This window comes from Callorhinchus milii, unplaced genomic scaffold (assembly GCF_018977255.1).
Source record: "Callorhinchus milii isolate IMCB2004 unplaced genomic scaffold, IMCB_Cmil_1.0 Scaffold11, whole genome shotgun sequence".
In the NCBI taxonomy this organism is placed as follows: domain Eukaryota; kingdom Metazoa; phylum Chordata; class Chondrichthyes; order Chimaeriformes; family Callorhinchidae; genus Callorhinchus; species Callorhinchus milii.
In genome coordinates, this window is record NW_024704752.1 from 376,058 (window position 1) to 389,685 (window position 13,628).

The 13,628-nt window shown below is 56.4% G+C and overlaps 1 protein-coding gene across 1 annotated transcript in view; it reads left to right on the forward strand.

Annotated features, from left to right (window-relative positions):
• The window catches only part of LOC121849890 (tumor protein 63-like), a 35,848-nt gene extending 25,267 nt beyond the window's left edge, over positions 1 to 10,581 (forward strand). The window contains exon 4 of the mRNA XM_042339191.1: positions 10,288 to 10,581. Within this exon, the coding sequence (XP_042195125.1) occupies positions 10,288 to 10,581 (294 nt within the window). The remainder of the gene's footprint in view (positions 1 to 10,287) is intronic.
• Positions 10,582 to 13,628: the final 3,047 nt, after the last annotated feature.

A 13,628-nucleotide genomic window follows, 5' to 3' on the forward strand; every position in this document is an offset into this window, starting at 1 on the left:
ATGCCAGTTGTCTTTGTACTTGTCTGGGGACGGAGCTGAGAAAGGCAGCACTTCTGTAGGAGGGAAAACCGAAGCTTCATGCAGTCCGTTTGACCTGGTGTGTGTCTGCTCCCACAAACACAGTGTTTACACGTTAAGTGTTCTGAGATGCCGTTCGGTGTGAGAGGTGCTATATAGATACAAGTTGTTGTTGTTACAGTGAAGCCCTCTGAAATGTACCCCCAGAGTTTAATTTTCTGCAGAGTGATTTACTGTGGGGGGAGGGGTGCAAACTAATTTTGTAAAGTACTATCACCCCAGGAGGGCGTCCCAAATAGAATTTACTGCACACTGTCAACTGTCAGAGCAAGGTGTTCTTTCAATCCCACTGCCCGGCCCTATCCCTGAACCCCTTCAGGCCTCTATCCTTCACATAACTCTTCTGGCCACCAGGAACCCCACAACGGACTCCTCCTCTTGCATCTTACATGTCGGGGTGTTCCACAGCCCAACAACTCTGAGTGTAAACATCACTCCTCAACTCCCTTTCTCTCTTCCTGTCAATACCTTCTTCATCCCTGCAGTTCACTGATATATCTGAGTGGTTTAAAGAAGTGGCACAAGAAGAGGTGCTGTGAGCCATTGGCTATAAACTTATCAGTGACTCATTCCATTACAATGGCTGAACTCCATCCTGCATGGAGAAATCTACCATAAATCTACTTGGAAAATCTACCATACAACCTTTATTTCAAAACAATTTCAGGACACTTTTATCATGTACATGTTTAACCATTTCTGTTGGTTATTTCTGGTTGTGCTTTTTGTAGATCAGAGAGAAATGTAGATGAATTTCCAGTGATCAGAGAATGAAAAGTGAATCTTGTTCCTCTCATTTGAGTGACATCTTCCTGACGTGAAAGATGCCATGTAAATGTACATTTATATTGTATTGGTTTACAGTTTGGACAGACATGAAACTTCATATCAGCTTTCTGGCATTGTAGTTTGAGACACATACTGTGATTAAATAAATCATAGAATCATAGAAATGTACAGCACAGAAGGAGGCCATTCAGCACATCATGTCTGTGCTGCTCTTTCAAAGAGCAAATCCTTTCAGTCCCATTTACCTGCCTGTTCCCCTATACCCCTGTAACTGACTCTTTTTTACATATCTGTCTAGTTCTCTTTTAAAAACTACTATGGATTCTGCCTTGACCCCCACTCCTGGCAAGACATTCCATACGCTAACTGTTCTGTGTTCAAAAACATTCTCCTAACTTCTCTGTGTGCTTGTTTACTACCTATTCCTCCAAGATGCTACCCCACTTGAAGGGCGCTAGGTAAATGTAAGTTGTTGTTGTTCTATCTTAAATTGAGATCCATACAATGATTGGGTGCTGTGGGTGAGGATAATAATTCTTATATTTGATACAGCGCCTTTCACATCAGAAAGACGTACCAAAGTGCTTTGCAGGATTTACTAACACAGGACTCGCCCTGCCTGGGAACGGTAACAGGGGCTGGCCAGGCTGTGGCACATAGGTGATAGCCGCCATGCTGTCAACTTACTACATCCTCCCACAGAAGGTGTGTTTGAGTAAATGTGAATGAGTGTGTTGGTGAGTGCTTTTTGGTTTGGATAGTTGGGGAGTAGGGTAGTGAGTTGGGGTGTAGGGGGCTGCAGCTCGGATTTGGGGTCCGGGGGGGGCTGGGGAGGACAGGGAGTCTGGACACGGGGTTTAGGATTGTGAGTAACTCAGGCTGGGATGGCTGTTCTCAATGAGTGCTGTAACTTGGCTGCTCGGTGTGAGAACTTTGACATTTTGACTGTCAGTAGTGCATGACACAGTGACAGTGCATTTGACTAATAAAAGCAAGGTGTGTCGTTTTTAAGCTCTAAAGTGGTTTTAAAATTGCTGACATACATGTAACACGTGTTTCTGGGGTGAAGCAAATCAGGTTTTTTTCTGTTGTTCTCACAATGCGAATGAGATCCAGTCTTTCATTTGGATTTTTTTTATTGTCTTAGAATGTGGGAAACAGAGGTTCCCGCCCAAGGGAAGTGAAGGCAGTAAAATCAAACCTCCCCCATTTTGTTCCACGTTGCTTTTTAGACTAGGTGAATTAATCCAAATCAGGGAGAAATTCAGAGCTTGAGACCAGGCTGAGCAGGTTGTCCTCAGTCGCTTGGTTTGGAGCCTCATGAGCACAGTGCCAGGTTTCTGTGTGTCTGACAGAGATCTTGGCAAATCCCACCAAGCATTTGCCTCTGTGTCTGGATGTTAAAGATGGGCTGGTAGCCGAGGGGAAGCAGAGGGGTGCGGAGCTTGCAGCGTGACTTTCTCACTGAGCTGCTGTTAGCTATAAGGATGCTCACTGTAGGAGTTGAAGCCTTTTCTATACAGCATTCTCCGAGATCGCCTCCCTGTTAGTGCAGGTTACACCACACACCGGCTCTTGTGATCTCACAAGTAACAGTCACTGTTTACAGGCCATGACAGACGTCCTGCTGGGAGACACGGAACTTCAGCAGCTCCTGTCAGACTCGTTCTTGCCTCAAGACCGACCTCTTTGACTGTGCTTTTCGGTCAGCTTCCCCCCGCCCCACCCATGTACAGAATTTGTGCTGCTGCATCCGCTCACAAAACACAGTCACTACACTTTGCTGTAAACCTTGTGAAGAGCTTTGAGACGTCTCCACAACTTGTATCAAATGCAAGGATTATTATATATCATAATAAATACACAAAACCATGCGGCTGGTGACTGACTGTGAAAGGTAAGATCTCACTCTGTGGGTGGTGTCTCGTTCTCCAGCAGTCGCTGTTTATGCAGCAAACGTTTCACGGTTAATTTTAAGCGGCTCCGTTTTACAGTTTATTTGGGTTCAGGGCTGTGCTCCCAGCGCTCTCAGCATTTACAGTTAGTGGTTTGTAACAGTGTTGGTGTGTAATGGGGTGAGAGTGTGTAATGGGGTGAGAGTGTGTAATGGGGTTAGAGTGTGTAATGGGGTTATAGAGTGAGACTTGTGTAATGGGGTTACAGTGAGACCTGTGGAATGGGGCTACAGGTCCAAAGTAGTTTGTAATCTCAGCACTCCAACTCTTCACTTGTGACACATGGTGTAACAGTGCTGTTGCTGTTCCCTTGGCTTGTGGCCAGACAGTTGTGGAGACGTCCTCCCGACATGAAAGGCGCTGTATTGTGAACGTGAATTGTATTAAATGTTAAATAATAACTCAGGGTGTTTTTTCCTCAATGAGCTCTGTTAAAGAGATGTATTAAAGTCAAAGATAAAGCCTTATATTGGGCAGCGCTGGCTAGACCTGCTTTATTAGTGATTTATGTTCGAACCCTCAAATGCTAATTGTCTTTTTTTCGCTTTAAACGATAAAGGAGTTTGCCAGTGGCGGTGTGAGGAGGCCGGGTGGGGGGGGGTAACAGGAATCTTATCTCTCTGGTTGCAGCTTTAATAGAATTCCTTTTAGCACCTGCCCTGTGTTCCATTAATTGTTTTGCTGTCAGACAGCACGTGGCTGTGAGAGGATTAACCATGCCATTAATGGGGAATGTGCATGTCGTCTCCTCCCTCTCGCTACTGACCCTTACCTTTCATCACAGGCCCCCCCTCGCCCACTGCCCAGAGCCCTGTGGAGGCAGATTACCGTCCTGGGCTGAGGTGTGTGCCTGAGAGCTGAGAACTCAGCACCTGCCGGGGGTGGGGGGGTGGGGGGGTGACAGCTGTGCACACGGTCACAGCAGTGACAGCCTCACACATAAATCGTTGTTTGGAAAGTACCAGCGAGACGTCAGCCAGGCCAGGCCAGGCCAGCCTGACCCCTGCCCAGCCCAGCCCAACCCACCCCAGCCCAACCCACCCCAGCCCGACCCCAGCCCAGCCCTGCCCCAGCCCAACCCTGCCCCAGCCCAGCCCGACCCCAGCCCAGCCCTGCCCCAGCCCAGCCCTGCCCCAGGCCAGCCCTGCCCCAGCCCAACCCTGCCCCAGCCCAGCCCTGCCCCAGCCCAGCCCGACCCCAGCCCAACCCTGCCCCAGCCCAGCCCGACCCCAGCCCAGCCCTGCCCCAGCCCAGCCCAGCCCTGCCCCAGCCCAGCCCGACCCCAGCCCAGCCCTGCCCCAGCCCAGCCCTGCCCCAGGCCAGCCCTGCCCCAGCCCAACCCGCCCCAGCCCAACCCTGCCCCAGCCCAGCCCTGCCCCAGCCAGCCCTGCCCCAGCCCAGCCCGCCCCAGCCCAGCCCAGCCCTGCCCCAGCCCAGCCCTGCCCCAGCCCAGCCCGACCCCAGCCCAGCCCTGCCCCAGCCCAGCCCTGCCCCAGCCCAACCCTGCCCCAGCCCAGCCCTGCCCCAGCCCAGCCCTGCCCCAGCCCAGCCCTGCCCCAGGCCAGCCCTGCCCCAGCCCAACCCTGCCCCAGCCCAGCCCGACCCCAGCCCAGCCCGACCCCAGCCCAGCCCTGCCCCAGCCCAGCCCTGCCCCAGCCCAGCCCTGCCCCAGCCCAGCCCTGCCCCAGGCCAACCCTGCCCCAGCCCAGCCCGACCCCAGCCCAGCCCTGCCCCAGCCCAGCCCTGCCCCAGGCCAGCCCGACCCCAGCCCAGCCCAGCCCGACCCCAGCCCAGCCCAGCCTGACCCCAGCCCTGCCCCAGGCCAGCCCAACCCCAGCCCAGCTCAACCCCAGCACAGCCCAGCCCGACCCCAGCCCGACCCCAGCCCGACCCCAGCCCAACCCAGCCCGACCCCAGCCCAACCCAGCCCGACCCAGCCCGACGCCAGCCCAGCCCAGCCCTGCCCAACCCACCCCAACCCAACCCCAGCCCAGCCCAACCCAGCCCGACCCCAGCCCAGCCCGACACCAGCCCAGCCCTGCCCCAGCCCTGCCCCAGCCCTGCCCCAGGCCAGCCCAACCCCAGCCCAGCTCAACCCCAGCCCAGCTCAACCCCAGCCCAGCTCAACCCCAGCCCAGCTCAACCCCAGCCCTACCCCAACCCAGCCCTATCCCAGCCTAGCTCAACCCCAGCCCTACCCCAACCCAGCCCTGTCCCAGCCCAGCCCTATCCCAGCCCAGCTCAACCCCAGCCCAGCCCAACCCTAACCAAGCCCTACGCCAGGCCAGCCCTACCCCAGGCCAGCTCTAGCCCAGCCCAGCCCAGTTCTCCAGCAGCCCAGCCCTATCCCAGCCCAGCCCTACCCCAGCCCAACCCTACCCGAGACCAGCCCAGCCCGATGCAAGCCCAGCCCTACCCCAGCCCAGCCCTACCCCACACCAGCTCTACCCCAGACCAGCTCAGCCTGCCCCAGCCCAGCACAGACCTATCCCACCCAGCTCTAGCCCAACCCAGCCCTACCCCAGCCCAGCCCTACCCCAGCCCAGCCCTACCCCAGCCCAGCCCTACACCAGCCCAGCCCTGCCCCAGCCCAGCCCATCTCTACCCCAGCCCAAACCCAGCCCAGCTCTACCCCAGCCCAGCTCTACCCCAGCCCAGCTCTACCCCAGCCCAGCTCTACCCCAGCCCAGCCCAGCTCTACCCCAGTCCAGCCCAGCTCTACCCCAGTCCAGTCCAGCTCTACCCCAGCCCAGCCCATCTCTACTCCAGCTCTACCCCAGCCCAGCTCTACCCCAGCCAGCTCTACCCCAGCCCAGCTCTACCCCAGCCCAGCTCTACCCCAGCCCAGCTCTACCCCAGCCCAGCTCTAGCCCAGCCCTACACCAGCCCAGCCCTGCCCCAGCACAGCCCATCTCTACCCCAGCCCAAACCCAGCCCAGCTCTACCCCAGACTAGCTCTACCCCAGCCCAGCTCTACCCGAGCCCAGCTCTACACCAGCCCAGCTCTTCTCCAGCCCAGCCCTACCCCAGCCCAGCCCGACCCCAGCCCATCTCTACTCCAACTCTACCCCAGCCCAGCTCTACCCCAGCCCAGCTCTACCCCAGCCCAGCTCTACCCCAGCCCAGCTCTACCCAGCCCAGCTCTACCCCAGCCCAGCTCTACCCCAGCCCAGCACAGTCCTACCCTACCCCAGCCCAGCCCGACCCCAGCCCATCTCTACCCCAGCCCAACCCAGCCCAACCCCAGCCCAGCTCTAGCCCAGCCCAGCTCTAGCCCAGCCCAGCATTACCCCAGCCCAGCCAAGTTCTACCCCAGCCCAGCTCCACCCCAGCCCAGCTCCACACCAGCCCAGCTCTAGCCCAGCCCAGCTCTAACCCAGTCCAGCCCAGCTCTACCCCAGCCCTGTCGAGCCCAGCTCTACCCCAGCCCTGTCCAGCCCAGCTCTACACCAGTCCAGCCCAGCTGTAGCCCAGTCCAGCCCAGCTCTACCCCAGCCCAGCCCTACACCAGCCCAGCCCTGCCCCAGCACAGCCCACCTCTACCTCAGCCCAAACCCAGCCCAGCTCTACCCCAGCCCAGCTCTACCCCAGCCCAGCCCAGCTCTACCCCAGCCCAGCCCAGCTCTACCCCCGTCCAGCCCAGCTCTACCCCAGCCCAGCTCTACTCCAGCCCAGCCCTACCCCAGCCCAGCCCTACCCCAGCCCAGCCCGACCCCAGCCCATCTCTACTCCAGCTCTACCCCAGCCCAGCTCTACCCCAGCCCAGCTCTACCCCAGCCCAGCTCTACCCCAGCCCAGCTCTACCCCAGCCCAGCTCTACCCCAGCCCAGCACAGTCCTACCCTACCCCAGCCCAGCCCGACCCCAGCCCATCTCTACCCCAGCCCAACCCCAGCCCAGATCTACCCCAGCCCAGCTCTAGCCCAGCCCAGCATTACCCCAGCCCAGCCAAGCTCTACCCCAGCCCAGCTCCACCCCAGCCCAGCTCCACTCTAGCCCAGCCCAGCTCTAACCCAGTCCAGCCCAGCTCTACCCCAGCCCTGTCCAGCCCAGCTCTACCCCAGCCCTGTCCAGCCCAGCTCTACACCAGTCCAGCCCAGCTGTAGCCCAGTCCAGCCCAGCTCTACCCCAGCCCAGCCCTACACCAGCCCAGCCCTGCCCCAGCACAGCCCATCTCTACCCCAGCCCAAACCCAGCCCAGCTCTACCCCAGCCCAGCTCTACCCCAGCCCAGCCCAGCTCTAACCCCATCCAGCCCAGCTCTACCCAGCCCAGCCCTACCCCAGCCCAGCCCTACCCCAGCCCAGCCCTACCCCAGCCCAGCCCTACCCCAGCCCAGCCCGACCCCAGCCCATCTCTACTCCAGCTCTACCCCAGCCCAGCTCTACCCCAGCCCAGCTCTACCCCAGCCCAGCTCTACCCCAGCCCAGCCCAGCTCTACCCCAGCCCAGCCCAGCTCTACCCCAGCCCAGCCCTACACCAGCCCAGCCCTGCCCCAGCACAGCCCATCTCTACCCCAGCCCAAACCCAGCCCAGCTCTACCCCAGACCAGCTCTACCCCAGCCCAGCTCTACCCGAGCCCAGCCCAGCTCTACCCCAGCCCAGCCCAGCTCTACCCCTGTCCAGCCCAGCTCTACCCCAGTCCAGCTCTACTCCAGCCCAGCACTACCCCAGCCCAGCCCGACCCCAGCCCATCTCTACTCCAGCTCTACCCCAGCCCAGCTCTACCCCAGCCCAGCTCTACCCCAGCCCAGCTCTACCCCAGCCCAGCTCTACCCCAGCCCAGCTTACCCCAGCCCAGCTCTACCCCAGCCCAGCACAGTCCTACCCTACCCCAGCCCAGCCCGACCCCAGCCCATCTCTACCCCAGCCCAACCCCAGCCCAGATCTACCCCAGCCCAGCTCTAGCCCAGCCCAGCATTACCCCAGCCCAGCCAAGCTCCACCCCAGCCCAGCTCCACCCCAGCCCAGTTCCACACCAGCCCAGCTCCACACCAGCCCAGCTCTAACCCAGTCCAGCCCAGCTCTACCCCAGCCCTGTCCAGCCCAGCTCTACCCCAGCCCTGTCCAGCTCAGCTCTACACCAGTCCAGCCCAGCTGTACCCCAGTCCAGCCCAGCTCTACCCCAGTCCAGCTTTACCCCAGCCCAGCTCTACCCGAGGCCAGCCCAGCACTACCCCAGCCCAGCTCTACCTCAGCCCAGCCCAGCTCTACTCCAGCCCAGCCCTACCCCCCAGCCCTACCCCAGCCCAGCCCTACCCCTGCCCAGCTCTACCCCAGCCCAGCCCCACTTCAGCCCAGCTCTACCCCAGCCCAGCTCTACCCCAGCCCAGCCCTACCCCAGCCCAACCCCCAGCTCAGCTCTACCCCAGCCCAGCTCTTCCCCAGCCCAGCTCTTCCCCAGCCCAGCTCTACCCCAGCCCAACCCAGCTCAACCCGAGCCCAGCTCTACACGAGCCCAGCTCTACCCCAGCCCAGCTATACCCCAGCCCATCTCTTCCCCAGCTCAGCCCAGCCCTACCCCAGCCCAGCTCTACCCCAGGCCAGCCCAGCTCTTCTCCAGTCCAGGCCAGCTCAACCACAGCCCAGCTCTACCCCAGTCCAGCCCAGCTCTACCCCAGCCCAGTCCAGCCCAGCTCTACCCCAGTCCAGCCCAGCTCTACCCCAGTCCTGTCCAGCTCCAACCCAGTCCAGCCCAGCTCTACCCCAGCCCAGCCCTACCCCAGCCCAGCCCTACCCCAGCCCAGTCCTACCCCAGCCCAGCTCTACCCCAGCCCAGCCCAAGTCAACCCCAGCCCAGCTCTAGCCCACCCCAGCCCCCAGCCCAACCCCACCCCCCAGCTCCAGCCCAGCTCAACCTCAGCCCAGCTCAACTCCAGCCCCAGCTCAGCCTAAATCGAGCTCAACCCCCGCCCCAGCTCAAGCCCCGCCCCAGCCCCAGCTCAGCCCCAGCTCAACCCCAGCCTCAGCTCAACCCCAGCCTCAGCTCAACTCCAGCCCCTGCTCAGCCCAAATCCAGCTCAACCCCAGCCCTTGCCCCCGGACAGCGCCAGTCTAGGCTAGGGTGCTGATTGGTGGGGGCAAGATGGTCTTTAATTAATGCACTAGACGGAAGGGAAAATGTTCTTTTTTAAAAAAAATGCACTGAATTGTTTTCAAATGGAAAGGATAAATCTTGCGTTAGAATCATAGACATTTACAGCAAGAGGGAGGCCATTGGGCACAGGGTCCGCCCGCCCTGGCTCTCAGAGTGAGCAGGCCAACATCCTTTGCCACTGCCTCGTCTTATCCTCACACCCCTTCAAGCCTCTATCCTTCATAGACCAGTCTGCTTCCTCTGGAAACCCACAATGGACTCTGCCTCCACCACTTTACCTGCCCGGGTATCGTACAGCCCAACAACTCTCTGAGTAAAACATTTCTCCCCAGCTCCCCTTTCTCTCTCTTGTCACAGTAAATCCTATGATTTATAACAATAAGAAGAAGAATCCTTGTGTATCATAGAATCACCGCACAGAAGGCGGCCCTTCTTACAGTTGCTTTTAGTCATTCTCAATCCCAGAGACCCTCCAACTGGCTCCGTCCCTCACCTCATTCAAACTCCCATCTCTTTCATTTTGCTTTCACTCATCTTTTCCCCCCTATATAAGTATACATTGGATCATCCAGTGGAGTTTGTCTCACTGTAAGAATGGCATTGAGTTTGTGTAGGATTGCTTGGAATTGTGTCAGTTTAACAGCTCGGCCTCCACAGTAAATACACCTCGTGTTCACTTGCACACCCTTGTAAATGATTATTTCATAACCATGATTAATAAACGGAAAACAGATTTCACATCACCAATGGATTCCATCTGAAAGGAATTTATTTTTGAAGAGCGAATGGTTTGTCATTGGATTAAATAATATCTCCTCCACAACACCCAGCACGCTGGATGAGGCATGCACCTTACCTTAAAATATATAGAAAAAAATCACCACTAGCTTTCTACTTAATAAAACAAAGATCTCCTGGTCAGTGTTAGCAAACAGCTGAACCCACCAGCTCCCTAAGGCAGGGACACTGCATGCCCAATCTGCCATTGGCTCTGCTTTGGCTAAGTCAGAGTCTGGGTTTCCAGTTAACAGGCACTTGCTGTTATTCTCTGTTTTGTTTTCCTCCCTTTTTCTCCCCAAACTGCTGACTCCTACTGGGATGTCATTCCATTGGTGAGCGACCCAGGAGACCATTGTGCCAAGTGTGAATGTAAACTGTGACCATCCCCGCCCCCATCCTCACCCCCATCCCCACCTCACTATGTGCACATTTGCTGCTTGTGTTTGCCTACAAAAAACTATAAAGTGCAGTCACTGTGTGCTTTGTAAACCAGAGCGGCACCGATCATCCTCCTGCGTGATGATGTGTGAATTGAGCGTGTTTAGTTGATGGTTACAGAGTCTCTGTTTTCTCTCTCTCTCCGCCCACAGCCGCAGTACACCACACTCGGGCTCCTGAACAGCATAGACCAGCAGATGCCGAATGGCTCTTCATCGACCAGCCCTTACAACGAGCACACTTCCAACAATGTGACAGCACCTTCACCATACGCACAACCCAGCTCAACCTTTGACACTCTGTCTCCTTCACCTGCCATCCCGTCAAACACAGACTACCCTGGGCCACATGGCTTTGATGTGTCCTTCCAGCAATCCAGCACTGCCAAGTCAGCTACGTGGACAGTAAGTAAACTCATGACTGCTCAGCGAGAGCTGTCACTGTGATTAGTGCACAAGAGCTGTCACTGATTAGTGCACATTGTGGGACACAGTTTTGACACGACAATCAGTTGACAAAGGAAACAGTCAAGTTTGGCTTTGTGAAGCTTTCAGGGTATTTGCTGAAGTGTTAGACTGGCTTGGGGAATCTTTGGAGATGTTGGATCAGCAGTGAGCGGAGACAGTGTGGGGTATGAGAGGACTGACAATTGCTGTTTGAGTGGATTTAAAAACCATTGGAAGAATTATATTGGCAGGCTTGTATTTATAGCTGATGCTGGCATACTGGTTTGAGATCACTAGACTGAAGCCAGCAGAGTCAGTATTGGGGTTACAGAGACTGTGGGATTTCCAGGTATTGAGTGATGCTCACTGACTGGAGACACCCACACACTGAGCCATTAGTTTCCAGATTACCTGACTAGCATTCCACCGTTTGAGGTGCTTTTGATTATTTATAATAATAATAATAAAAATCCTTTCATTCGATATATCGCCTTTCACATTCAGGAGGACGTCTCAAGGCTCTTCACTATAGATTAGTTGGGTTGAGTTAGTTGGGTTGGGCTAATTGAAGAGAGTTTGTTGAGCTAGTTGAGTGGAGCCCTCCATGGGCTGTGACCTCCTAAATCTCTACCAAATTGTCCGCTCCCTCCGCTCAGTGGGCTCTGGCCTGCTTCACTTCCCCTGCCTAACCCACTCTACCATTGGAGAACAGGCCTTCAGCTACTCTGCCCCCGCCATCTGGAACTCCATCCCACAGTGCCTACGCCTCGCCCACTCCATTGCCTCCTTCAATACCAGTCTCAAGACCGTCCTCTTTCACCGTGCCTTTGATCACCCTCTTTCTCCCACCATCCTCCACTCACTTGCCACCCTCCTCAATCTCGACACCCAGCTCGAGTCTGAAACAGATTGTCCAGCATCTTGGATGTTCTCCCAATGTGAGAGGCGCTATATAAATGTAATTTTGTTGTTAATTGGCACAGTTGGCTTGGCATAGTTGGGTGGGGGCAGTTGGGTTGGAGTAGTTGGAGCGTTGGGTTGGGTTAATAGTGTTGGGTTTGTTGGGTTGGGATAGTTGTGGTAGTTGGGTTAGTTGGCGTAGTTGGGTTGGGGTAGATGGGTTAGGTTGGTTGGGATAGTTGGGTTGGGGTTAGGTTGGTTGGTGTAGTTAGGTCGGGGTAGTTGGGTTGGAGTAGTTGGAGTAGTTGGGTTGGGTTAGTCGGAGTAATTGGGTTGCGGAAGTTGGGTTGGGGTAGTTGGGTTGGAGTAGATGGGGTAGTTGGGTTAGGTTAGTTGGGGTGGTTGGGTTAGTTGGGGTAGTTGAGTTGGGGTAGTTCAGTTAGGGTGGTTCGGTTGGGTTAGTTGGGGTAGGTGTGTAGGTTAGTTGGGTTGGGGTAGTTGGGTTAGAATATTGGGATAGTTGGAGTATTTGGGTTCAGTTAGTTTAGTTGGGTTGGGTTAGTTGGGGTAGTTCGGTTTGGTTAGTTGTGGTAGTTGGGTTAGTTGGGTTGGCTTAGTTAGGTGGTTGGTGCAGTTGGGTTGGGGTAGTTGGGTTAGTTGGCATAGTTGGGGTAGTTGGGTTGGGGTAGTTGGGTTAGTTGGCATTGTTGGCTTGGGGTTAGTTGGGTTGGGTTAGTTCGCATTGTTAAGGTAGTTGGGTTGGGATAGTTGGGTTGGGTTAGTTGGGTTAGAGCAGTTGAGTTGGGGTAGTTGGGTTGGGTTACTAGGTTTGGGGTAGTTTGGTTCCAGGCTCCTCTTCTCCATCATGAACCGACTCCTCTGCCCACCCTCTCACGCCTCACCCATCCTCACCTCAAATGCAAATTGCGAGGCCATGCTGGACTTCCTGGAATCCAAAGTCAAGGGAATCCACTCAGCTGCCTCTGCCACTGCAACTGCTACCCCCTCCCCATCTCCTCCTCCCACCCCAGCCCCTACCCATCCCTCCCTCCACACCTTTGAACCTGTCTCCCCCTCTCTCATCACCACCTGCTCGCTCGACCCCATTCCTACCCCTCTCCTTACCTCCCAGTTCCACCTCCTTGCCCCTCTACTCACTGACATCATTAACCTCTCCCTGTACGTTGATACTGTTCCCATCCCTTTAAAAAAACCCTGTCATCACTCCTATCCTTAAAAAACCCTCCCTGGACCCTTCTCTGCTCCCTAACTACCGCCCCAACCTCCCCTTCCTCTTCAAGGGTCTGGAACTAATTGTTGCTTCTCAGCTTCACTCCTTTCTCTCCTGTCACTCCCTTCTCGAACCCTCCAATTGAGTCTCTGTGCCGCCCACAGCACAGAAACAGCTCTGGTCAAAGTGACAAATGGCATTCTGCCCATCTGTGACCAGGGCTCCCTCTGCCTCCTCATCCTCCTTGACCTCTCTGCTGCTTTTGACACCGTCGACCACTCTATCCTCCTCCACCGCCTCTCCTCTCACCTCAACCCCCACAGCGCTGTCCCTGACTGGTTCAGATCGTACCTCTCACACCGTCTCCACTTTATCTCCACAAACCGCTTCTCCTCCAGCCCCCGGAATGTTTCATGCGGTGTCCCTCAGGGCTCTGTCCTCGGTCCCCTCCTCTTCACCCTCTATATGCTCCCTCTTGGTGACATCATCCGCAAACATGGGGTCAACTCCCACATGTATGCGGATGACACCCACCTCTCCCTCTCTGCCTCCCCCATTGACTCCAGGACCCACTGCTGTCCTGACAGAATGTTTGTCAGACATCAAGTCCTAGATGAGAGGTAACTTCCTGCAGTTGATCTTCAACAAGACCGAGATTCCTGATTGGCTCCCGTCAGTGCCTCCTCACCTCAGGCGCTGACAGCATCACTATCCACGGGGCTCACTCCTCCTCACTGAGCCGGTCCCAAACCTTGGTGTCTTGTTTGACCCTCAACTATCCTTTCTACCCCACATCTGCGGCATGACCCGCTCTGCCTTCCTCACCTCCACAATTCACCCGGCTCCGTCACTGTCTCACACCGCAGGCCGCCAAAAGCCTCATACACACCTTCATTACATTGAGGCTCGACTATGC